The sequence below is a fragment of the Ovis canadensis genome, chromosome 7, assembly GCF_042477335.2.
Source record: "Ovis canadensis isolate MfBH-ARS-UI-01 breed Bighorn chromosome 7, ARS-UI_OviCan_v2, whole genome shotgun sequence".
NCBI lineage: Eukaryota > Metazoa > Chordata > Mammalia > Artiodactyla > Bovidae > Ovis > Ovis canadensis.
In genome coordinates this window covers 70306026-70332843 of record NC_091251.1, presented here as the reverse complement: position 1 = coordinate 70332843, position 26818 = coordinate 70306026, and the positions used below count along the sequence as shown (strand labels likewise).

At 42.1% G+C, this 26818-nt stretch overlaps 1 protein-coding gene across 31 annotated transcripts in view; it reads right to left on the bottom strand.

Moving 5' to 3' along the window:
- GABPB1 (GA binding protein transcription factor subunit beta 1) overlaps positions 1–26243 on the bottom strand; it is a 67704-nt gene extending 41461 nt beyond the window's left edge. For 4 of the 31 annotated variants that reach the window (XM_069596557.1, XM_069596558.1, XM_069596571.1 and 1 more), the window contains exon 1: positions 25703–25754. In XM_069596557.1, the coding sequence (XP_069452658.1) occupies positions 25703–25726 (24 nt within the window). In that variant the 5' untranslated portion in view covers positions 25727–25754. The other 27 variants (XM_069596563.1, XM_069596570.1, XM_069596579.1 and 24 more) reach the window with 24 other exon arrangements.
- Between the last annotated feature and the right edge of the window lie 575 nt (positions 26244–26818).

The window sequence follows — 26818 nt, the reverse complement described above, 5'->3', positions numbered from 1 at the left end:
ACTCACTGTCCCTTTACCTCATTCAACTACTAGTCTCTTTTAAATCACATGTATTTATCCCAGAAAGAGACTGAGGCTTGAAAATGAGTATGAGCATAGAATGGAGATAGGCTAGAACTCTATTAGACCTGGACCAGTACACAGTTCTGAATTAACCAGGAAAGCATAACATACCTGTTTACTATAAGGTGGAACCAACCAACTGCTGGCTGTTGTAAGGCACAAGAGTGAAGCATCAACATCCAACAATAAGAATGCATACACTTTGATCTTTTCTTTCCAAGATTTCTATTTCCTTCCTTCCTCTCCACTACCTCTACTCCTATACACTCATAGCTTCATACTTGAAACATCACAATAGCCTCTTAGCTGACCTAACTCTGGTTTCTCCATCCTGCTGCCAGGCAATCTCCCTAAAATACAATTTCATTCAATTTAAATATTTCTATATTTGAGTCTCTGGGGGGCTTTCGCCAATACAGGAGACACAAGAGACTCGGGTTCCATCCCTGAGTAGGGACGATCCCCTGGAGTTAGCAAATGGCAACACGTTACAGTATTCTTGCCTGGAAAATGCCACGGACAAGGGAGTCTAGCAGGCTACAGTCCATGGGGTTGCAAAGAGTCGGATACAACTTAGCAACTACACACACAAACGTATGTGAGTCTCTACCCTCAAAGAATTCATCGTCTAGCAGAAAAGACGTACATTTCATGACCTCTTTCTCTAAAATTCTCATCAGTACAATCATTTTGAAGAACAATTCATCAGTATCTAGTCGAGCTGAAGAAGCACCTACCCACTGAGTCAGGGATTCCACTGCTAGGAAGCTAGGCTCTTTCCTGGTATACTCTACAGCATGTGTACCAAGAGAGCAACCTGTATGAGAACGTGTATAGAGTACTTTTTGTAATAGAAAAAAAGAAAAGAAACTACAAGTGATTTAAGTATCAACAGAAAAATATTTTAAAAGTTTTTATTACAAAAATTTTCAAATATGGAAAAGTATCTGTATATGTGTGTGTGTGTGTGTGTGTGTGTGTATACAAACACACCTACACATATGCCCATCACCCACCTTCTAAATTAAAAGTTGGCCGTCTTGCTTCATCCTGCTCCCTTCTAAACACATGTGTACTTTAAAGCTGACAAACTCTACATTGTTGTTACAATGCAGAGTTACAATGTTGTTAGAGGTTGTTATACCTCTAAATTAGTTTTGGTGGTGGTTTAGTTGTTAAGTTGTGTCCAACTCTTGGCGATCCCATGGACTGTAGCCTGCCAGACTCCTCTGCCCATGGGATGGATTTTCCAGGCAAGAATACTGGTGTGGGCTGCCATTTCCTTCTCCAAAATTAGTTTTATTCTAAGTAAATTCATGCATCCCCATGTTCACTGCAGCATTATTTACAACAGCTGGGACATGGAAGCAAACTAAATATCCATCAACAGAAAGGAAAATGATAATGTGTATGTGTCAAGTTTTAACATATTACTTCAAGACCATCCAGAACTCTGAGGATTTGCTTTGGCTCCATGTGAACATTCAATTACCAATGAATCTTTTGACTAACACTTTTACCATCCATTAATGATCTGGCCCAAGCCAGTTATTCCGTAACAGGTTGTAACAAATTGTGATTTCCAATTCTATAATTCTTTCTATATTTATTATCTGACATTCCTCATTAACTATAATATAGTTTCTACTAAAAAGGCAGTTCAAATGTTTACTGATTTTCAGAGTAAGTTCAGTTCAGTTCAGTTCAGTCGCTCAGGAGTGTCCGACTCTTTGCACTTTGTCCCATGAATCGCAGCATGCCAAGCCTCCCTGTCCATCACCAACTCCCAGAGTTCACTCAGACTCACGTCCATTGAGTCCATGATGCCATCCAGCCATCTCATCCTCTGTCGTCCCCTTCTCCTCCTGCCCCAAATCCCTCCAAGCATCAAAGTCTTTTCCAATGAGTCAACTCTTCGCATGAGGTGGCCGAAGTACTGGAGCTTCACCCTTAGCATCACTCCTTCCAAAGAAATCCCAGGGTTGATCTCCTTCAGAATGGACTGGCTGGATCTCCTTGCAGTCCAAGGGACTCTCAAGAGTCTTCTCCAACACCACAGTTCAAAAGCATCAATTCTTCGGCGCTCAGCCTTCTTCACAGTTCAACTCTCACATCCATACATGACCACAGGAAAAACCATAGCCTTGACTAGACGGACGTTAGTCGGCAAAGTAATGTCTCTGCTTTTGAATATACTCTAGGTTGGTCATAACTTTTCTTCCAAGGAGTAAGGGTCTTTTAATTTCACGGCTGCAGTCACCATCTGCAGTGATTTTGGAACCCCCAAAAATAAAGTCTGACACTGTTTCCACATCTATTTCCCATGAAGTGATGGGACCAGATGCCATGATCTTCATTTTCTGAATGTTGAGCTTTAAGCCAACTTTTTCACTCTCCTCTTTCACTTTCATCAAGAGGTTTTTTAGTTCCTCTTCACTTTCTGCCATAAGGGTGGTGTCATCTGCATATCTGAGGTTATTGATATTTCTCCCGGCAATCTTGATTCCAGCCTGTGTTTCTTCCAGTCCAGAGTTTCTCGTGATGTACTCTGCATAGAAGTTAAATAAGCAGGGTGACAATATACAGCCTTGACGTACTCATTTTCCTGTTTGGAACCAGTCTGTTGTTCCATGTCCAGTTCTAACTGTTGCTTCCTGACCTGCATACAGATTTCTCAAGAGGCAGGTCAGGTGGTCTGGTATTCCCATCTCTTTCACAATTTTCTACAGTTTATTGTGATCCACACAGTCAAAGGCTTTGGCATAGTCAATAAAGCAGAAATAGATGTTTTTCTGGAACTCTCTTGCTTTTTCCATGATCCAACGGAGGTTGGCAATTTGATCTCTGGTTCCTCCGCCTTTTCTAAAACCAGCTTGAACATCAGGGAGTTCACAGTTCATGTATTGCTGAAGCTCGGCTTGGAGAATTTTGAGCATTACTTTACTAGCATGTGAGATGAGTGCAATTGTGCGGTAGTTTGAGCATTCTTTGGCATTGCCTAGGGAGAGCCTAGCAATTAATTAATTAATCAACCAATTAAAGTAGTAGTGATAACTGCTATGAAGAAAATATAAGGCAGGGTAAGAAAATGGAGAATACTGGATTAGGGACAGAGAACTGCCATTTAAGAAAAATCTAAGGACAGGCCTCCTTGAGGAGGTGACATGTGAGTAGAGACACAAATGAAGGAAGAGGCAAAGCAAGGAAGGATCCCAGAGAAAAGCACCATGATGGATATAACGATCTTTTAGCTGCTCAACATCTAGGGAATTCTCCTCATCAGTCTTGAAAGGCAGAAGCCTCCACCTATTACTGAAGCAAGATAACTGCTTTCCCAGCTTTCCTTGCAACTGGGATACAGTCATATGATCTCCTCTCCAAAAGAGAAGTATCTAAGCTGGAATTTAACTTAGATGATAGTTCCATTAAAAAAGCAGGAAGTACATAGAATCCATTATGACAAGAGCGACAGCAGGTTCCAATGACAGTAACAATAGCAGTTTCTTTCTGTGATGTATTCCTTTCCTATAAAATTCACCAGAGGTGGTTTCTGGTGCTTAAAGCTAAGAATTCTGACTGTTCCTGATGATCCAGAGAAAGGCCAAGCACTGGGTTGGCCAAAAAGTTCGCTTGAGTTTTTCTATAAGATGTTACATGAAGGCCCAAATGAACTTTTTAGCCAACCCAATATAAGAGCCCTGAGATAAAAGTAGAAGAGTAGGATATGCAATCACAAAGGTGTGAATGGGCCACTTCATGTAGGGCCTTATAGGCACTACTAAGGAGTCTGAATTGTATTCAGTTTACTAGGAAGATGTTAGAATGTTTTAAACTTAAGGGTTGTGATGTGATTGAATTAGTTTTTTAAAAAACTACACATGTACAGATGTGAGAGTTGGACCATAAAGAAGGCTGACAGTCAAAGAATTCGAACTGCGGAGCTGGAGAAGACTCCTGAGAGACCCTTGGAGAACAAGGAGATGAAACCAGTCAATCCTAATGAAAATCAACCCTGGATATTCATTGGAAGGATTGATGCTGAAGCTCCAATACTTTGGCCACCTGACTGATGCAAAGACCCAACTCACTGGAAAAGACACTGATGGCTGGGAACGACTGAGGGCAGGAGGAGAAGGGGTCAACAGAGGAGGAGATGGTTGGATGGCATCATCAACTCAATGCACATGATTCTGAGCAAACTCCAGGAGACAGTGAAGGACAGGGAAGCCTGGCATGTTGCAGTCCATGGGGTCACAAAGAGACATGACTGAGTGACTGAACAACAACAACTCATGTTATTATGTGGGAAATACACAGAAGGTGGGAAGAACTGAGACAGGAATACTAGTTATGAAAATATTTCAGGCTGGTAGTGCTGTGTGCTAGGATGATACCTGTGTGATCATTTGGACATTTCTACCTTTAAGTACTATCTGCTGCTGCTGCTAAGTCGCTTCAGTCATGTCCGACTCTGTGCGACCCCAAAGACGGCAGCCTACCAGGCTCCCCTGTCCCTGGGATTCTGCAGGCAAGAACACTGGAGTGGGTTACCATCTCCTTCTCCAATGCATGAAAGTGAAAAGTGAAAGCGAAGTCGCTCAGTCATGTCCGACTCTTAGCGACCCATGGACTGCAGCCCACCAGGCTCCTCCGTCCATTGGATTTTCCAGGCAAGAGGACTGGAGTGGGGTGCCATCGCCTTCTTTGTAAGTACTATCTGCTGCTGCTGCTGCTGCTGCTGCTAAGTCGCTTCAGTAGTGTCTGACTCTTAGCGACCCCATGGACTGCAGCCTTCCAGGCTCCCCCGTCCCTGGGATTCTCCAGGCAAGAGGACTGGAGTGGGGTGCCATTGCCTTCTCCGTAAGTACTATCTACCTAGGTTTAAATCTAGCATCTTATTGTATGCTTTCCACTGTTCTCTGTTCAGTTTCTGTTCTTTCTCGTCTTCTTTCAGATTGTTAAAAAAAAAAAAAAATCTATTTCATCTACTGATTTGGAAGTTATATCCTCTTTCTTTAGTGGTTCCCTAGATATCATACCATGTATTAAAGTCTAAAGTTAATCAAAATCTTTAGTTCCCCCTTTCCCCAAAACCTACAGAGTTTAGAAGATCCAACCAACACATCAATCAAACACAATGTGTGGACTCTGTTTGGATTCAGTCTGAAGAAACTAAATGTAAATTTTTAAAAGTCACTTTTTTTAGGGCACTACCTACATGATACCATTAATGATAGATACTTGTCACTATACATTTTTCCAAATCCATAGAATGCACACCACCAAGAATGAACCATAATGTAAACTATGGACTATGATGTGTTAATGCAGGTTCAATTGTAACAGTGTACTACTGCTCTGCTGGGGGATACTGGCAATGGCGGAGGTTATACATGTATGGGGAAAGATGGTGTGTAAGAAACCTTTCTATTTGCCCCTCAATTTTGCTGTGCAGCTAAAACTGCCCTAAATTTAAAATACATTAAAAAGATCATTTGGAGATTTGGAACACTGCTTAAATGTGTATTGATATTAAGAAAGCTTAAATGTGTATTAAGATATTAATATTGATAGTAAGAAACTGTCTGTCTGGATCTGACAATGATATTTAGTTTAAGTTTGTAACATTTTAGGATTGAAAACAATATATTTATAGATTAAATGATATGATACTTGAAATTTGTTATAAATTAATTGAGGGATGTATGTGGAACCAGATTAGCCATGAGTTGATCACTGGTGAAGTTAGGTAATGAATATGTGGGGTTCATCATACTCTTTCCTTTCCTTTTATATATTTAAAGTTTACCACATTTTTTTTTTAATTTACCCTCCTTCTAGACAAAGGACCCCAGAATCTAGAATCCCATTCATTTCTGTTCTGCTATTGTCTTGTTTTTAAATCCATTAGATAATTTGTACTGTTCTATACAGTCCTTATTCCTTCTCATTTTCTAAATATACATCACTTTATTTTTCAGCCCTTCATACCTTCTATTTTGACCTTGTGGGATTCATCTGCTGCTGATGCTAAGTCGTTTCAGTCGTGTCCGACTCTGTGTGACCCGAGACGGCAGCCCCCCAGGCTCCCCCATCCCTGGGATTCTCCAGGCAAGAACACTGGAGTGGGTTGTCATTTCCTTCTCCAATGCATGAAAGCGAAAAGTGAAAGTGAAGTCGCTCAGTCATGTCCGACTCCTAGTGGCCCCACTGACTGCAGCCTACCAGGCTCCTCCATCCCTGGGATTTTCCAGGCAAGAGTACTGGAGTGAGATGACATTGCCTTCTCCGGGGTTCATTCTACCTGACGTATATGCTTTAGGACTGCACTAATAAGGTGCATGTAACCATTTAAAATAGTGAAAACTGTAGTTCCTCAATCACACTAGCCACATTTCAAGAGTTCATCAGTCCTATGTAACTTATATAACTACAACACTGAACAGCACAAAGAATATTTCTATCATCACAAAAACTTCTACTGAATTAAGCTGGTTTAAATTATCTTTAATCAATGTTGATAACAATCTGTTTTTGTTTAAAATATCTTTATTTCCACCATCATTCTTCAAAGATATTTTCACTGGGCATAAAATTCTAGGTTGACAGGCTTTTTCCTTTTTTCATTTCATATTGCAGATATTATTTCACTATCTTTTGATTTATATTGTTGAGAAGTCATCTGTTAGCCTAATTCTTGCTACTTCAATGGTTATCTTTTCCTGCAGCTACTTTCAAAATTTTTCTTAATGTCACTGGTTTTCTGCAGTTTCATTATGATGTGCGAATTCAAGATGGCAGCGCAGAAGGACGCGCACTCATCTTCTGCAAGAACTCCAAAACTACAACTCTCTACTGAACAACCGTCAAAAGGAGAATGTCGGATCCCACCAAAAAAAGATGTCCCACATCCAAGGGCAAAGGAGAAGCCCCAGGAGGACAGCAGGAGGGCAAAATCACATTTACAATCAAACCCCATACCCGCCAGAGACGCTCGGAGGGCTCAAACACACCTAGTGAGCACCAGGACTCAAGAGACTCCAGAGAATGAGCCAGAGCTGTGTTTGAGCATCTCCTGTGGAGGTATGGGTCAGCAGTGGCCTGACACAGGGGCAGGGGCTCTGGATGCAGCAGACCTGGGTATGGCATAAGCCCTCTTGGAAGAGGTCACTATTAACCCCACCACAGAGATGCCAGAACTTACACAGAATGACGAAACAGACTCTTGAAGGGCACAAAAAAAACCTTGTGCTCACCAGGACCCAGGAGAAAGGAGCAGCGACCCCACAAGAGACTGATCCAGACTTGCCCATGAGTGTCCAGGAGTCTCTGGCAGAGGCATGGGTCAGCATGGGTCAGAGGCACTGAGTGCATGCATGGGATCTTTTGAATGAGGCTGCCATTATCTTCATTACCTCAACCATAGTTTGGTCTCAGGACAAACAAGAGGGAGGGAACACAGCCCCTCCCATCAACAGAAAATTAGATTAAAGATTTACTGAGCATGGCCATCAAAGCAAGACCCAGATTCCCCCACAGCCTGTCCCTCCCATCAGAATGCTTCCACAAGCCTCTTATCCTTATCCATCAGAGGGCAGAGAGAAAGAAAACCACAATCACAGAAAACTACTCAAACTGATACATGGACCACAGCCTCTTCTAACTCAATGAAACTAGGAGCCAGGCCGTGTAGGTCCACCCAAGACGGACAGGTCATGGTGGAGAGTTCTGACGAAATGTGGTCCACTGGAGAAAGGCATGGCAAACCACTTCAGTAATCTTACCTTGAGAACCCCATGAACAGTAAGAAAAGACAAAAAGATAGGACATTGAAAGATGAAATCCCCAGTGCAGTAGGTGCCCAATATGCCATTGGAGACAAGTGGAGAAATAATTCAAGAAATGAAGAGATGGAGCCAAAGCAAAAACAACACCCAGTTGTGGATGTGACTGGGGATGGAAGTCCGATGGTGTAAAGAACAGTATTGCATATGAATCTGGAATCTTGGGTCCCTGAATCAAGGTAAATTAGAAGCGGTCAAAAGGAGATGGCAAGAGTGAACATCGACATTTTAGGAATCAGCGAAATAAAATGGACTGGAATGGGTGAATTTAACTCAGATGACCATTATATCATCTACTGCAGGCAAGAATCCCTTAGAAGAAATGGAGTAGCCATAGTCAACAAGAGAGTCTGAAATGCAGTACTTGGATGCAATCTCAAAAACAACAGAATGATCTCTGTTCATTTCCAAGGCAAACCATTCAACATCACAGTAATCCAAGTCTATGTCCCAACCAGTAATGCTCAAGAAGCTAAAGTTGAATGGTACTATGAAGAGCTACAAGACCTTCTAGAACGAACACTCAAAAAAAGATGTTCTTTTCTCTACAGGGGACTGGAATGCAAAAGTAGGAAGTCAAGAGATACCTGGATTAACAGGCAAATTGGGTCTTGGAATACAAATTGAAGCAGTGCAAATGCAGACAGTTTTGTCAAGAGAACACACTGGTCATAGCAAACACCCTCTTCCAACAACACAAGAGAAGACTCTACACATGGACATCACCAGATGGTCAGTACCAAAATCAGACTGATTATATTCTTTGCAGCCCAAAATGGAGAAGCTCTATACAGTCAGCAAAAACAAGACCAGAAGCTGACTGTGGCTCAGATCATTAACTCCTTATTGCCAAATTCAGACTGAAATTGAAGAAAAGTAGGGAAAACCAACAGATCATTCAGGTATGACCTAAATCAAATCCCTTACGATTATACAGTGGAAGGGATAAATAGATTCAAGGGATTAGCTCTAATAGAGTGCCTGAAGAACTATGGATGGAGGTCCGGACACTGTACAGGAGGCAGTGATCAAGGGCACCCCCAAGAAAAACAAATGCAAAAAGATAAAATGGTTGTCTGAGGAGGTCTTACAAACAGCTGAGAAAAGAAGAGAAGGTAAAGGCAAAGGAGATAAGGAAAGATATACCCATCTGAATGCAGAGTTCCAAAGAATAGCAAGGAGAGATAAGAAAGCCTTCCTCAGTGATCAGTGCAAAGAAATAGAGGAAAACAATAGAATGGGAAAAAAAAAAAAAACTAGAGATGTCTTCAAGAAAATTAAGAGATACCAAAGGAACACTTCATGCAAAGATGCACACAATAAAGGACAGAAATGGTAGGGACCTAACAGACAATATTAAGAAGAGGTGGCAAGAATACACAGAAGAATTGTACAAAAAAGATCTTCATGACCCAGATAACCATGATGGTGTGATCACTCACCTAGAGCCAGATATCCTGGAATGCGGTCAAGTGGGCCTTAGGAAGTATCTACAAACAAAGCTAGTGGAGGTGATGTAATTCCAGTTAAGCTATTTCAAATCCTAAAAGATAATGCTGTGAAAGTGCTGCACTCAATATGCCAGCAAATTTAAAAAACTCAGCAGTGCCCAAAGGACTGGAAAAGGTCAGTTTTCATTCCAATTCCAAAGAAAGACAATGCCAAAGAACGTTCAACTACCACAGAATTGCACTCATCTCACATGCTAGCAAAGTAATGCTCAAAATTCTCCAACCTGCCTTCAACTTCCAGCAATGTTCAAGGTGGATTTAGAAAAGTTAAAGGAATCAGAGATCAAATTGTCAATATCCGTTGGATCATAGAAAAAGCAAGAGAGTTCCAGAAAATCATCTACTTCTGCTTTATTGACTATGCCAAAGCCTTTGACTGTGTGGATCACAATAAACTGTGGAAAATTCTGAAAGAGATTCTGGTATTCCTACCAGACCACCTGACCTGCCTCCTGAGAAACCTGTATGCAGGTCAAGAAGCAAGTTAGAACTGGACATGGAACAACAGACTGGTTCCAAACAGGGAAAGGAGTGCATCAATGGTGTATACCATTACCCTGATGTTAAACTTATATGCAGAGTACATCATGAGAAATGCTGGGCTGAATGAAGCAGAAGCTGGAATCAAGATTGCTGGGAGAAACACCAATAATCTCAGATATGCAGATGACACCACCCTTATGGCAGAAAGCAAAGAAGAACTAAAGAGCCTCTTGATGAAAGTGAAAGAAGAGTGAAAAAGTTGGCTTAAGCTCAACATTCAGAAAAGTAAGATCATGGCATCTGGTCCCATCACTTAATGGCCAATAGATGGGGAAACAATGGAAACAGTGAGAGACTCTATTTTGGGAGGCTCCCAAACCACTGCAGACGGTGACTGCAGCCATGAAATTAAGACACTTGCTCCTTAGAAGGAAAGCTATGATCAACCTAGACAGCATATTAAAATGCAGAGACATTACTTTGTCAACAAATGTCCATCTAGTCAAAGCTATGCTTTTTCCAGTAGTCATCTATGGATGTGAGAGTTGGACTATAAAGAAAGCTGAATGCCGAAGAATTCACTCTTGAACTGCGGTGTTGGAAGACTCGAGAGTCCTTTGGACTGCAAGGAAATCCAACCAGTCTACCCTAAAGAACATCAGTCCTGAATATTCATTGGAAGGACTGATGCTGAAGCTGAAACTCCAATACTTTGGCCACCTGATGTGAAAAACTCACTAGAAAGGACCCTGATGCTGGGAAAGATTGAAGGCGGGAGGGGAAGGGGACAACAGAGGATGAGATGGTCAGATGGCATTACTGACTTAATGGACATGAATTCTGAGTAAGCTCCGGGAGTTGGTGATGGACAGGAGAGCCTAGCATGCTGCAGTCCATGGGGTTGCAAAGTCGGACATGACTGAGCAACTGAACTGAGCTGAGCTGAGGTGTGAATTTATTTTCACTGTAATATGGATTCACTGGGATTCCTGAATCCTAGTTTGGTATCTTTCATTGTTTCTGGAAAACATCAGTAATCAACTCTCTAAATGACCTATTTTTCTTCTCTTCTTCTGGAATTCCAACTAAGTAAGACTTTCTCACACTATCCTCCGTATCTCTACCCTGTCATCTGTATTTTCCATCATTCTGTCTTCTCTACCTTGAAGCTACATCTTGGATAATGCTTTCTGATCTATATTCTAGTTCAAAAATTTTCCTGATGGGTCTGCTGTTGCTGCTAAGTCACTTCAGTCATGTCCGACTCTGTGCGACCCCAGAGACGGCAGCCCAGCAGGCTCCCCCGTCCCTGGGATTCTGCAGGCAAGAACACTGGAGTGGGTTGCCATTTCCTTCTCCAACGCATTTAAGTGAAAAATGAAAGTGCAGTCACTCAGTCATGTCCGACTCTTAGCGACCTCATGGACTGCAGCCTACCAGGCTCCTCTGTCCATGGGATTTTCCAGGCAAGAGTACTGGAGTGGGGTGCCACTGCCCTCTCCCCTAGATGGGTCTAACCTGCTGCAAACTGTACCATTAAGTTTTTAATTCATTTACTCTACTTATTTCCAGTAGTTGTATTTGCTATTTTCAAATCTACAATGACATTTTCTGCTTCCTCTCTTCAGATGTGTTATTTCTGTGAACACAGTAATTATGGTTGTTTAACCTGTATTTTCTAATTCTAATATATGATGCCTATGACAATCTTTTCCTGCTGTCTCTCGTTTCCACTGGTTCTTGCTCATGTTTGTCTGCGTGTACGGTTGGTTATCTTTGACTATGTGCCTGTCAGTGTCCTTCAAGAATTATTTTGGGGAGGCCTAACATGAAGGAGCATTACTCAAAGGAACATTTCTATTTGCTTCTGCAAAACACCAAAGGGACAGTACCAGTCAGGGACCAATCCAAATTAAGTTATAAATTAAGGTGCCCTTACCTCACTAGGCTGGGGCCACAATTTTGTACTTTTTTTTTCTCCTGTTCTGCTCAGTATCAAGACAACTTGCCATGAAGTCCTTTGATATTTGACTGGGAAGTAGGCAATGGATGAAAGGGGTTCAAGGATTTGCTCTGGTCCATCCTTCCTTCTCAGAAGTAGACACACAGGTTCAAGCCTAATAAGGACAGATCTCTTATATGACTCTTACATAGATAAGCTCTGAGTGTTTGATTTCTGTCCATCTCATCCCACAAAGCTGATGAATGGAAATCCTAAATTTCTTGATATCAGCAAATACACTCGGGGAAAAGTGGCTTCAGTTCTCTAGGTATTCTGCTAACCTCCCTTGGATTAGGCTTTCTTCTAGAATCTGACTTACCAGATTCCACTATCTCCCCAGTTCTTCAAAGCTCTTAAGGTAGTGCTTTACATGTCATATGCAGCATCTTCAGTTGTTCCTAAAAAGAGGGCTGGTTTAAATAATCTATCCCATCACTACCCAGATGCCAAGATACATTTCAAAGTAAAGTTTACACGTCTTCCTGATGTTGTGTTAGTCATTCAGTCGTGTCTGACTCTTTGGGACACGATGGACCATGGACCAACATGCTCCTCTGTCCATGGAATTCTCCAGGCAAGTATACTGGAGTGGGTTGCCATTTCCTTCTCCACTTCCTGATCTATCAGAGGTCAATGTACAAGAGAAAAAAAGAGGAGTCAAAGATAACAACTAAGCTTTTAGCCTGAACAACTTGGTGAAAAATAGGTGAAATAAAGATGTCAAAGTGGGATAGGGCAGGTCAGATGTTAAGGAGGTTGGCCACAGACTGTTAAAGTCTGAGATGCTTTAGCTAGATTTTAAGTTTCTTATGGGTAGAGATAAGACTTTCTTTTACTGTCATTTGAATGCGTAACTACTTTAGAATAGTGCAACATACAAAGTGGTTATTTAACTAGGCAAGAGTTTCTCCATATTTAGCAGCAACCCTACCCTCCACCCTAAGATACCAGTAGCAACCCCCCAACTCTGTTTCACATCAAAAAATTTCTCTAGCTTTTGCAAAATCACTCCGATTGAGAACCACTAATTAAATGCTTCTTCAGGTTAATTTCTATACACTATGCTATCACCATTCTTTCCACCACTGTCCACTCAACTGGACACAAAGATATATAAGAGGTAAGAGTCAATCCAAGCTAAAACTGTAGCCAAGCCCAATTCAGCATTTCTCAAATTGGGTTTCCCAAAGCTCCAAAGGTCTGCAGTACTGAGAAAAACAGGGAGTGAAGGGGTAAGTAGTACAAGTTGGAGGCTACCAAACAGTTTCACCCTCACTCAAACAAGACCATCTCTGGGGACTCCCCTGGAAGTCTAGTGGTTAAGACTCTGCTTACTGCAGGGGGCAAGGATTCAATCCCTGGTTGGGGAATTAAGATCTTGCATGCCAGATCCCACATGTCACATGCAGTTAAAAAAAAAAAAAAAAAAAAACTCCGTTACATGATCCTATATAACATTATATTTTTAAAAGAAAACTACTGCCAGTATAACATCTTCTCGTCAGATATAAAATGGTTAAAATTTTAAATCTCAAGCAAGAATTACTTAACAGCTCTTTTTTATTGCTATTCCACACCCAAATCCTTGTTAAAATAAACCCAGAAAAGAACTACTAATACATTTGCAAGTCCTGGCGTGTTATGTGATTTATCTATGCTCCCCTTTTATTTTTTTGACAGTAGCCAAATAGAAATCAAGTAAAATTCATATGGATAAATCAGGGCCTCCAAAATCAGATTCTGAACTATAACTCATCCAAGAAAGTTAAAATCCAAAATTATACAGCAAGAGTTTGTTCTAAACAGCACCCATGCATTTCATGACTCCTTTCCTCCATTAGGTTAAAACCTCTTATCTTACACAGTTACTCCTCAATGCACCATATTAAAAAAAAAAAAAAAACAAAAAAACTGTATGCTCTACTATAAACTTCCCTAATTCAGTTTTAATATTGTTTTAAATATTACAATTTCAACTACCCTAAAGATCACTTCTTGATTCCAGCTTGTGCTTTATCCAGCCCAGCATTTCTCATGATGTACTCTGCATATAAGTTAAATAAGCAGGGTGACAATATACATCCTTGACATACTCCTTTTCTTATTTGGAACAAGTCTGTTGTTCCATGTCCAGTTCTAACTGTTGCTTCCTGACCTGCATACAGATTTCTCAAAAGGCAGGTCAGGCGGTCTGGTATTCCCACTTCTTATTTAACTTATATGCAGAGTACATCATGAGAAACTTAACTTCTAAGCAGTACATCACAATGGCACCCCACTCCAGTACTCTCGCCTGGAAAATCCCTTCGACGGAGGAGCCTGGTGGGCTGCAGCCCATGGGGTCGCGAAGAGTTGGACACAACTGAGCGACTTCACTTTCACTTTTCACTTTCATGCATTAGGAGAAGGAAAGGGCAACCCACTCCAATGCTCTTGCCTGCAGAATCCCAGGGACGTGGAAGCCTGGTGGGCTGCCGTCTCTGGGGTCGCACAGAGTCGGACACAACTGAAGTGACTTAGCAGCAGCAGCAGCAGCAGCAGCAGTACATCATGAGAAACACTGGGCTAGATGAAGCAGAAGCTGGAATCAAGATTGCTGAAAGAAATATAAATAAACTCAGATATGCAGATGACACCACTCTTATGGCAGAAAGTAAAGAAGAATTAAAGAGCCTCTTGATGAAAGTGAAAGAGGAGAGTGAAAAAGTTGGCTTAAAGCTCAACATTCAGAAAAGGAAGATCATGGTATCCGGTCCCATCACTTCATGGTAAATAGGTGGGGAAACAGTGGCTGACTTTATTTTGAGGGGCTCCAAAGTCACTGCAGATGGTGGCCGCAGCCATGAAATTAAAAGACATTTACTCCTTGGAAGGAAAGTTATGACCAACCTAGACAGCATATTAAAAAGCAGAGATATTACTTTGCCAGCAAAGCTATGGTTTTTCCAGTAAGTCATCTATGGATGTGAGACTTGGACTATAAAGAAAGCTGAGAACAGAAGAATTGATGCTTTTGAACTGTGGTGTTGGAGAAGACTCTTGAGAGACCCTTGGACTGCAAGGAGATCCAACCAGTCCATCCTAAAAGAGATCAGACTTGAGTGTTCATTGGAAGGACTGATGCTGAAGCTGAAACTCCAATACTTTGGCCACCTGATGTGAAGAGCTGACCCATTGGAAAAGACCCTGATGCTGGGAAAGATTGAAGGCAAGAGGAGAAGGGGACAACAGAGGATGAGATGGTTGGATGGCATCATCAACTCAACAGACATGAGTCTGCGCAAACTCCGGGTGTTGGTGATGGACAGGGAGGCCTGGCGTGTTGAGGTTCATGGAGTCACAAAGAGTTGGATACGACTGAGGGACTGAACTGAACTGAAAGATCACTTTCCTATTAAAAAGCCCTTTTTATTGCTTTTAATTTCAGACATCAAAAGATATAATTAAATTGGAACTATGCCAATAAATTTCCTGTTTCCCATATAAGCTATCAGATATACATTCTCTATTGCTCTATCTACATTCTACCTGTGCATACCAAAGTCCCTATTTGACTGTAAAATTATGACATCACTACAAAGCTGTTTTCAAAAAAAACATAATATAAATGTCTGTAATTGAAGGATAAAAATGTTTATTGATGACTATTTACTATTCATGTTTAAGACAACCTTGAGTTCTATATCTAAAGAACATAAATTATACAAACACACACATACACACAGGGTTTCCCAGGTGGCTCAATGGTAAAGAATTCACCTGCCTATGCAGGAGCCTCAGGAGATGTGGGTTCGATCCTTGGGTCGGGAAGATATCCTGAAGGAGAAAATCACAACCCACTCCAGTATTCTTGCTGGAATAATACCCTGAACAGAGGAGTCTGGTGGGCTACGGCCCATGGGGTCACAGAGAGTGAAACACAACTGAGTGACTAAGCAGCCACACACATATACACACAAAATTACAGAAGAGTAAAAGCACTCATCATCTGGCCTGACCAGAACTTCTCATGCACATGCCAAAACCTAGTCTTCCTCTTGCTTCACTGGTAACACTATCACCCTCTTTTCCTCCCAAATTGGAGAACCTGTGAGCTATCCTCAATTACTCCCTCTCCCTCTTGTCTCTACATACAGCAAATCATCAAGTCTATAGGAGCTACTTTATTTCTTCTTTGCTCTTCTGTTTTCAATAGTTCAAAAATTCAAAACATAGAAATGTATACATTGAAGTCTCAATAGAAACATTTATGCTATCCCCATCTTCTCCCCAGACACAATTATTCACCTTTACTAGTTTCATGGATATCCTTCCAATATTTCTACAGTTACCAAATGATTGCATTACTATATACACTTTCTGCACTTGCTTTTCTTAACGCATCCTGAAGATCCTTTCCTATTAGTTCATAGACAGCTTCCTCATTTTCTGTAAAGCTGCTTAGCATGCTGTTGTATGGGTGTTGTATGGATACATCTCAGTTTACTGTAGGTGGACTTTATTGCTATTATAAACTACACTGCAATTAATAACTTTGTAAATGCATCATTTCATTTCATAGAACTGTAAGATAAATTCCCTGAAGTTGGGCTGCTGGGACAGGGATAAATGCAATGGTAATTATGATAGATACCAAACTGCCTTCAAGTCATTTATTTTTTCAGTTTTCTTCTTTTTTTACAAGTCATTTTAAAACTAGTCCTTTACTCCCCGTTCTCTTTAACATTGCATTCTCGTGTCTGTATTCATCCATTCACCCAGTTTTCCTCATTACATTCACTACCACCTGACATTTGTTTACTGTGCCCTCTCTCCCCCAACACTGAATGTCAGCTCCAAGAAAACAGAGACTTTGTCTTCTGTGTCATTCATTACTGAAACACCAGAGATTGGAACCGTGCCTGGCACAGAGTACTGTTAGGCTGAAGAGGCTTTGACCAGCCAGGAAAAGGAAAAGGAAGAACACATGGAGTCAAGCCTAAGCATGGCATCCTACAGAGCAAATACTATCTTGGTGATGTTAAGAAGTCAAGAATAAGGCTAAAGAAAGACTTGAAAGCCAGAAAGCAGAGTTTGGACTTTATCCTGTAGACAATTGAGAGTCGTTCTATGTTTTGAGCAAACGATGATCCATTCAAACATTTATTCAGCACAAGTTCAATTCACTTTGCTTGGCACAGTGGAGAGTACAAAGGTCAACAGTACATGTTCTCTCTTCAGGCTGCTTAGGTTTAGCAGCAATAGGCTCAAAAAATTTTAGGAAAATTATTCTGGCAGCCATATGCAAGATGGATTGGAAGAAAGTTAGAAAGGGCAGGACTTCCCTGGTGGTCCAGCGGCTGACTGCAAGCTCCCGGTGCAGGGGGCCTGGGTTCAATCCCTGATTAGGGCACTAGATTCCACATGCCACAACTAAGACTCAGTGCCGCCAAATAACTAAGTAAATATTTTTAAATAAATAAAGTTAGAAAGGGCAAATAATAGGCAATGCAGAATTCCAAAAATAGAGATCCAGGAAAAATTAACCTAAAGAATAATGCTGGATATTGATGCAATAATGATGGATATAAGAAATAAAGGAGAAACATATCACAGACGACTTCAAGATTTAAGCATGATGATGATAAAACAAAGAAAATTAAAGTAGGTGGAAGTTGGGTAATAATAAACCAAAAAGAGAATGAAATTCCTTGAGCCTCTCAAAGAAAATACTTGGTAAACCAACTGGAGATACCAACCTGGGGAGTACCCTTATGGGTCATCAACAAATAAAACATCCATGAAGAAGACACAAAAAGGACTGAGCACAGAGCCAAGTACTGAGAGGAATGACAGTGGTAAGAGGATCGTGAAACAACAGAAATTCACAAATGAAGCAACGAGAAAAGGAAAACCAAGATGGCACACTGAGATGAAAGGCAAGGACAGGAGAGGTTACGAGGCCTAAGTGGGAGTCAACAGTAACACATACACACTGACTGGATAAAACCAGGATGAAACCAATACCACTGGGAAGGATGCCCCTTGAAGCAACAGTCTGAATATGTCACATTCACATGTAATGTCATTACAAATGGCAATAATTTAGGGAAGAAGTAGCCAAAGAGCTGAGGGCAGCAATATTTTAACTGTCTTAAAATTTTTGAAATAAAGAAATGAGGAAGCTAGCTAAAAAGAACAGTAGTTAATAGTTGTTTCTTTTCCTCCTAAAACATAGAAGTCTGTATACACTGCAATATTTGAAGGTAAGGAGAAATCCCTGCAGTTAACGATCACAGTGATCAAAGGAAAGTTAAGCATGGCAGCAAGATTCCTAGAAAAGCAAGATTCCTCTTCTATTCTGTTTACAAAATAAGGTGACTGGATAGATCTGCCATGGTGACAACATGCAAACTTGTATTCTATACTCTTTTTCAATTAAATATGTCAGTGGTATCTCTTGAGAGAGAAGATATGAAACAACAGCAAAATATCAGATTAATAAAATGACTGTTAAGTAGCAAAGGTCCACTGGATTTGTACAGCATAAATTTATAGTGGCCAAGAAATTTTCATAATTACCTACCTTCACCCACAAATACACTGCGATCTCTGAGGAAAAACAGGAACTAGATAGGTAGGAAGATTTGACAACAGGAGTCCAGTAAAATATGAAAGGAGTGACTGATGTCAAGTTCAGGCTATATATAATGCCTACAGGAATAAACTCAGGGAGAGAAACAAAGGGTCTCTATGAACAGAACAGATAAAGGAGCACAGGTGGAATAATTGCAAAGATCAAAAGTTCACACAAGCCAGTTAGGATGTAAGAAATCTTTCTAGATCATTCACTTATATAGTATACTGTTTGCTACATCTAAAAATTTGTGTGTCTCCCCAGCCCTCAATTTTATGTTGAACTCCTAATGCCCAAAGTGATGGTATTAGGAAGGAGTCTTTGGAAGGTGCAGTCAGATCACGAATGAGATAAATGTCCTCATAAAAAGAGACCTGAGAAGGGTCCCTTTGCACCTTCCACCATAAAAGGATACAACAGAGAAGTCTGCAATCTGAAAGAGGGCCCTTACCAGAGCCCAGTGATGTAGCACCTTGATCTTGGACCTCCTATACATGCTTTAATATTTAAAATGTTGTAATAGTAAAATAAAATAGAACTCAAAATTAAGTTAATTCCACAGGTTCCTTAACTGCAATTCCAAAAGTCAAAAAAAAGCTGTGAAACCCAAAATAACTTATTTGGCAGTAACACCTTACCTAAACTGACATGAAGTTATTTATAGTCTTTACTTACCCCACTTGGTGTAAAGGTTCATACATTTTGCAGCAGAAATAGTAACTTGTTTGAAGAAGGCTACTGCGCTAACCGTTGAAAGGTTACATTAACACTACCTTAGCTATATACAAAAAATTATTCCTGGGTGGCTCAGATGGTAAAGAATCCGCCTGCAATGGCAAGACCTGGGTTCAATCCCTGGGTTGGAAGGATCTCCTGGAGGAGGGAATGGCAACCCACTCCAGTATTCCTACCTGAAGAATTCCCATGGACAGAGATGCCTGGCAGGCTACAGTCCATGGGGTCACAAAGTGTCGGATGCAGCTAAAAGCACACAGCACGTTAGACCCCCAAGGGTTTTAGTAGACCATGATCCTACAATAATTGCTAAGGTTTATTGAACTTGCCTGGAGAATCCCAGGGACAGGGGAGCCTGGTGGGCTGCGGTCTATGGGGTCGCACAGAGTCGGACACGACTGAAGCGACTTAGCAGCAGCAGCAGCAGGGCTTCCCAGGTAGCTCAGCTGGTAAAGAATCCACCTGCAATGCAGGAAACCCCGGTTCGATTCCTGGGTCAGGAAGATCCCCTGGAAAAGGGATAGGTTACCCACTCTAGTATTCTTAGGTTTCTGTGGTGGCTCAGATGGTAAAGAATCCACATGCAATGCGGGAGACCTGAGTTGGGAAGATCATCTGGAGGAGGGCATGGCAACCCATTCCAGTATTCTTGCCTGGAGAATCCCATGGATAGAGAAGCCTGGTGGGCTACAGTTCATGGGGTTGCAAAGAGTCGTACACGACTGCCTAAGCACAGCACTGAGCTAGTAAGTATGTGTCATACACTTTCTCGTCAATTTATACGTTCCTTAGAAGGAAAGTTATGACCAATCTAGACAGTATATTAAAAAGCAGACATTACTGTGTCAACAAAGGACCATCTAGTCGAGGCTATGGTTTTTCCAGTGGTCATATAGGCATGTGAGAGTTAGACTATAAAGAAAGCTGAGCGCCGAAGAATTGATGCTTTTGAACTGTGGTGTTGGAGAAGACTCTTGAGAGTCCCTTGGAATGCAAGGAGATCCAACCAGTCCATCCAAAAGGAGATCACTCCTGGGTGTTCATTGGTAGGACTGATTTTGAAGCTGAAACTCCAATACTTTGGTCACCTGATGTGAAGAGCTGACTCATTTGAAAAGACCCTGATGCTGGGAAAGACTGAGGGCAGGAGGAGAAGGGGAAGACAGAGGATGAGATGGTTGGATGGCATCACCGACTCAGTGGACATGGGTTTGGGTGGACTCAAGGAGTTAGTGATGGACAGGGAGGCCTGGCATGCTGCAGTTCATGGGGTCGCAAAGAGTCGGACACAACTAAGCGACTGAACTGAACTGAACTCATTTAATCCTTCCAAGCACCATGAGTTAAGTATTGCAATTATTTGAATTGCACAAAGAAGGAAAGTAAAGCAGATTAGGCAAGTTGCCTAAAGTCACAGAGCTAGGGAGTGACTAACTAGGGATGAACACAATATTTAAAATATTACACATAAGGTGAAAAAAAAACAAAATACAGAACTGATTAGGTAGGGTGGCAAGAATCAGTGACGTTTCTCTCTATTCAATTAATATATTAGAGTGGTAAGGAATCAAACAAATACAGGAACACTTCATGCACTTTCAAATACTCATTTATGTGCAGTTCCTTAGTCAACTTGCATAAATTGCACAGTGTAAAATTCAAACTCGGCTTATGCTACTATCTTTAATTTTTATTGAAACATAACCTTAATCCTTTTAATCCCAAGAGATACATAATACTACAAATTCACTGTATAAGTTAGAAAATTTGTGTAAGTAAAAAGAAAATAGTCCTCTATAAAATTATACACAGAAACAATCACTTAACAGTTTGGCAATTTCCTTCCAGATGTCAACACACCTGTTATTTAATCAAAATAAAATCATATTTTTAAATTTACTTTTTTTTATTTAACATACACCAAAACATAATTTCATTTTTTTACATTCTTATGGCTGAGCAGTAAAGATTCTGCCTTCCATTGCAGGAGAAGCAAGTTTGACCCCTGGGTCAGGAAGATCCTCTGGAGAAGGAAATGGCAACCCACTCCAGTATTCTTGCCTGAGAAATCTCACGGATAGAGCAGGCTGGCGGGCTATAGCCCAAGGGGTTGCAAATGAGTTGGACACAACTTGGCAACTAACAACAACAAAGCATTAAAAAAATGGCTAGGTAGTACCCCCACGGAAGGAATGTATCATAATTCTGTGAAACATCTAAGTTGTTTACAATTTTACAGCATAGAACTGCTTGTAACCAAGTCTGTGTTCTACCAGTTACTAATTCTGCTAACGTGGGCAAGCTACCTAATAATTTCTCTATACCTCGATTTTCTCTTATGAAAAATGGGGAGAGCATTATTTACTATATATGATTAATGCGGGGAAGGAATCAAATGTGTTAATATGCAGCTTTTATTATCAACAGTGCTGCAACTGGTTGTAAACAGCTACTGATTTACTGGTATATTTCTGTTACACCAAAATAAATACCAAAACAAATTCACTTAAAATTTCTACATCAGAAGGTATGCCCATTTTTCAGGCTTTGAATATGCCAAACTACAGCTGGGTTTAAAAAACCCTCATTAAATAGTTCTCTCATTTAATACTCATTTTTCTTTATCCAAGAAAATGAAAACTATGATCCACTTAAGCTAACTTGTTTCAATTAGCTTTTGCCCTTCCACTTTCATACCTGCAAACCTACACATATTTGTAAACTCTCAGTCCATAGGGAACTTAACGAAACCTGGCCAAAATCCTGATTCGGCTCACCATTTTCCCTTCTCTTGAATTCCTAACTTGAACGCCCATCAGTGGAAGGGTACAGCCTACCACCAGAAACAACCCATTATACTGTTGTTTTGAGGAATTTTTCTTCGAGGAATGTTGAAATCTGCCTTCTTCTAATTTCTACCCCTTGCTCCTAGTTATTTCTGGTCAAATCAAACCTGATTGTTCTATGTGACAGAATAGATGAGCTTCTCTTTTTTGGGCCAAAGATCACAGTTTTTCAACTTTTCCATTTCCCTCCACAATCAAAATTCTCTGGCCATGCTCTATAGTTGGGTAGTTTTTAAAGTTGATTGTTTATCATCTAAAGAATGTGAGAAAAACAAGAGTGGGCCAGTTCCTATCCTACTTAAGCTTGGGCCTCCATAGGTCTTTTTAATGAGCTCTCCAGCTGATTCTGATACAAAGTTTCAGAACTGATCCAAGATCCCACTTACAATAGGATAGTATACTATATGAAATGATATCCCAGCTATAACACAACCAGTACAAAGTAAAGTCGGGCTGACACCTTGCTCTTCAAAATGGCATTTACTTTTTAAAAATTTTAAAGTGTTCATTCATATTAAACGTACAATCAGTTAAAATGATTAAGTCTTTTCCACACTATTTGTGCATTAGCACCTTGGGCCCTAACAGCCAACCTTGCTAATCATCCCCATTAAAAGGTTAAGAGAGCTAGGGCTAAGAATTTTAGGTTTCTATTTCTAAATGGACCAATGGCCTTACAGATGGATTTACTTTCAGTGGGGATCACTTCATGGTCAAGCCTCTAACATTATGGACATACTTAGCCCAAATAAAACTGCATTAGCCCACCAATGTCTGAACAGGACAGTTGGCTGCACCAAAGTATCTTCTCTGTGCAGACCACTGTTGTCAACATTGTGAACACACAGGCCCTAGTACTAACACTAACAAACTCACCAGAGTGCCTGATGCAACAAACATCTTCAGAAAAAGTTAAATATACTAATTATAGCTGTCCTGAGGTAGACACATTAGTGCTACAGAAACATGATTACTAGCTGGAAAGCTCAGGGACCAAAGAAATGACTCACTGGAAAACTAAGTTGCCCTGAACTTAAAGGTTTTGTTTCAGTTTGCTTATTAGTATTTGCAGAGAGAAGAGATGGAGCCTAGCTACACTCAACCTGCTTGCAAAGGGGTACAGCACCCTCGTAATTAATTCATGAGTCAAAACTTTCTCGCAGTGACTCCCGAACCCCTCACAACTTGTTTGTTTTACCTGCCATTTCTAACTTAAGGTACTCAAGGGCCAAAAAAAAAGTTCACTCTATAGACGATGAGCTCATCATAAATATATCTAGAGCTGAGGGTAGGGAGTACGACTCAAAATCCAATCTGATATTTATTTTCATGTGAATAGCAAACATCAAAAATATACCTGGCATTTTCTAGCAGTTACATGAAGACAGACCAGATGCTTCCTGTTGATGGAACAGGAGAGAACTACAGACTAGCAGAATCAGACTAAAGTTCACAAAACCAGAAGCTTCACTTCAGAAACATTAAACCAAAGCAGGTATGGCTTTGAGTGTTCACACATTTACAACTGTCCTCCAACCTACAACACCCAGACTGATTCAGAAACAGATAACTCATGAACTCAGAGTTAACTCTACATTTGCATATGCATTACAATGCAAAAGCAGTTTCACCAAAGGTTTCACTGCAGGACTCCTTTTTAAGCTGGCACTCCGATAGTACTTTGAAGTGTTCCACTTCAGAAATTACATCTACACACAAGTTTTCACAAGCAAATTTAACATGGGATTCGTGTTTTACTTGTGTACATCATTAAAATAAGTTGTTAAGTTTAATCACTTAAATTTTTTTCAAATATTCTGAGTCTAAAATCATATGCAGATTATGCAATCTTTATTCATAATGTTTATGTATCTAAATCCCAAATTGAAAAGAAGCTAGAGCTCAAGAAAAAAGCACAGGAAACAACCCTCTTATCCATATTTTTTAAATGTGTCTTTTACAATAATATCCTGATTATTGAATCTGAATGATGAGAGCAGGATAGAAATGACACATTTTTCAGCTTTTGAAAAAAGGCATGAGTATACAGTAGCGTTTACCAGCGGTTACATGATGTGATACCACAACAAACTGAACGCAGAGGTAGGTTCACGAATCCAGCTATCTTCTGTTAAACTAGACATTCAAAAGACATAGAAATGCAAAACAATGTCACTCTTGCCTAAAATATCACTGGCGTTAACATGCAGTAGACTTTTATTTTGTTTTTGTGGGAAAATAAATACTCCAAGAGAAAAAGTTAAGAAAAAAAAAAACACAAAGCCATCTTTCGTTTCCTTAAATTCAAAATCTGAGCCTGAAAGTGGAAGTGTCAAGGTCGATGGTTACATGTCAGTGAGAAAAAATTTAAAGCAAGCTGGGTGGGTCTCTGTGTGAAAAAAGACTATCTGCAAAAAGAACTTCTGGCCACTAACTTCTGCATAATCAACTATGGTGCTTTAACTCTGGGATGGCAAGTTACTGCACTCATTACCCCAAACCATTTTCCAGATAAAAACTGCACTTCACAAAAGTAACTTGCCTGAATCGAGACAGCAAATCAGTGTCCAGAGAGAACATTTAAGATATTTCCACATTACCAAGCCCCCTTCAGAAGTACTGTGGTCTCTGCCCCTCCTTTGAACAGATGTCTCCACGTCACAGTCCAATCAGGTTTAAAGCAAGAGTCTGTGTACTGAAAACAGGCTTCAAGTGGGAAAACACACACAAAGCAGGCCTATACCATTCCTTTGGTTTCAGTTTTCACGATGCACCCTCGAGGCTAGGCACGCTGGTTCAACATGGTAGGAGAGCTTCAACGAAAACACACTAAAAACACACTGATTGTGCCGAGACAGAAACGACCTGGCAAGATTCTCAACTTCGTCCCGGAGGCCGTGCACCCGCAGATGCCGGCGGGCAAATGCCAAGAAAAGTCCCCAGCATCCAGAGCAGCTGGCTTCCTCCCTCAGGAACTCGAGTCCCCGAGGCCGAGGCAATCGCCGCGGCGGACCCGCACGGGACCAGCTGGGCGCTCCCGTTAACCCTGTCCGGGCCGGCCAGGCCGGCTGCTCCCGCTGCGGCCCGAGCGCCTCCAGGCCCCGCGGCCCGAACAGCACAGCGCGCCGGAGGCCGGCCGCCCCCACCGACCCTTCCCCGCTCCGGCTGGGCGATCGGGAGGCCCAGACAAAGAGAGCGGCGGCTCCCGGGGCGGCAGCGCCAAGGCCGTAACGCGCCAGCCTGCCTCGCCCGCCCACCGCCTGCCACTCGGCAGCCGCAGTTCCCGCAGCCCTTGCCCGACCCTATCCCGCTCCGGGCCCGCCGCTCGGGACTGGCCCGGCGGAGAGCCGCGGGGAGGCCGTGGTGCGCCGGGGCCGACGAGGGGGCGGCGGCCGCCACCATGTCTGCCCGCCCCTCCCAGAAGCGGGGTGCCAGCGGACAAAGCGCGGCGGCGGCGCGGGCGGAGCGGGGACCCAGGCCCACCCCGCCGACCCCCGCGGAATAAGCGGGGCCAGGAGCCCCGGAAACCCGGCGCCTTAATGCAATAAACAGGAAATCGCGGGGATGATCTGGGTTCCGGGGGAAGTGGAATTATTTTTTACCAGCGAAGAGATCAACTTCCACATCCGGTGGTAACAGGGCCCTACACAGACCCGCACTGACCTGGAAAAGCTTCGGGAGCGGCGACGGGGGAGCAGCAGGAGGTGGTTCGGGGACCCGAGGCGCCTCGTACCCTGCCGGGCTGACGCGGCCCCGCTAAACACAAAGCGCTTCAGCTGCACAGGGCGCTATTTTCCGAAAATGCCGCGTCTGGTCGGCGCCCAAAATCCCCACCGAAAAGTCCCCCGTGCTGCGCGCGGAGGGACACATGGTGTGCGAGTGAGTCAAAGCTCCCAGCATCCCTCCCAGACCCGGCCCTCGGCAACTCTTCGCCTGAGCCTTTCCGCCCCTGCCCTAGTTAGCAGATCCCCCTCCCACCCACTCTCCGATTCCTTTCCGGCGGGAGAAAAGTGCGAAAGGGTCTGATTTTTGTTTTTAACGAAGAGGAGGGAAATAAGCCATTTCTACAGCTTCAGCCACACAAAGAAACCGGCGGAATGATCCCTCTTGGCGACCGCAAGTCCCGGCTCGCCCAGCGCCTGCGCGGCACGGGGGTGGGAGCTGCGGCCGGCCATGTGCGCGGCGGAGCAGCGGGCTGGCCACGCAGCCTTCGCGCTCGTTTCTGCGGGGCTAGGAGTGGGAGGCTGAAGTTCGTGTGCTAACCTTATCTCTCTGGCATGAGCGCTGAGATGAAAACACGTGTTCCTGTAGCTCCCTCCTTCCTTTTTAAACACTGTGGTGGTTCCTTATACTTTGTAGACCCTAATAACTGCTCGCTGAATTCCCTTGAATTACTGTCAACTCAGAGGTAGAAGTCTTGTTTTTCCGGGTTTGGGGTGTTAAGGTTTTTGTTGCATTTTATTAAGAAAGTAGCAAAAGTTTATTTGCGGGAGCTTACCTGGCAGCCCAGTGATTAGCACTTTGCACGCTTCGGCTGTAGGGCGGAGGTTCGATCCCTGGTCAAGTAAATAAGATCCTGCATGCTTCGCGCCCCTTCCCCCCCCAAAAAAAGTTTATTTGAGAATGGTGATTTGCAAAGTAAGAGTCTTGAGTTTAATTTACTTACGATGGTTAGCTAAGAAACCCATAACATGATAATCTTCTTAACAGATGAGCCA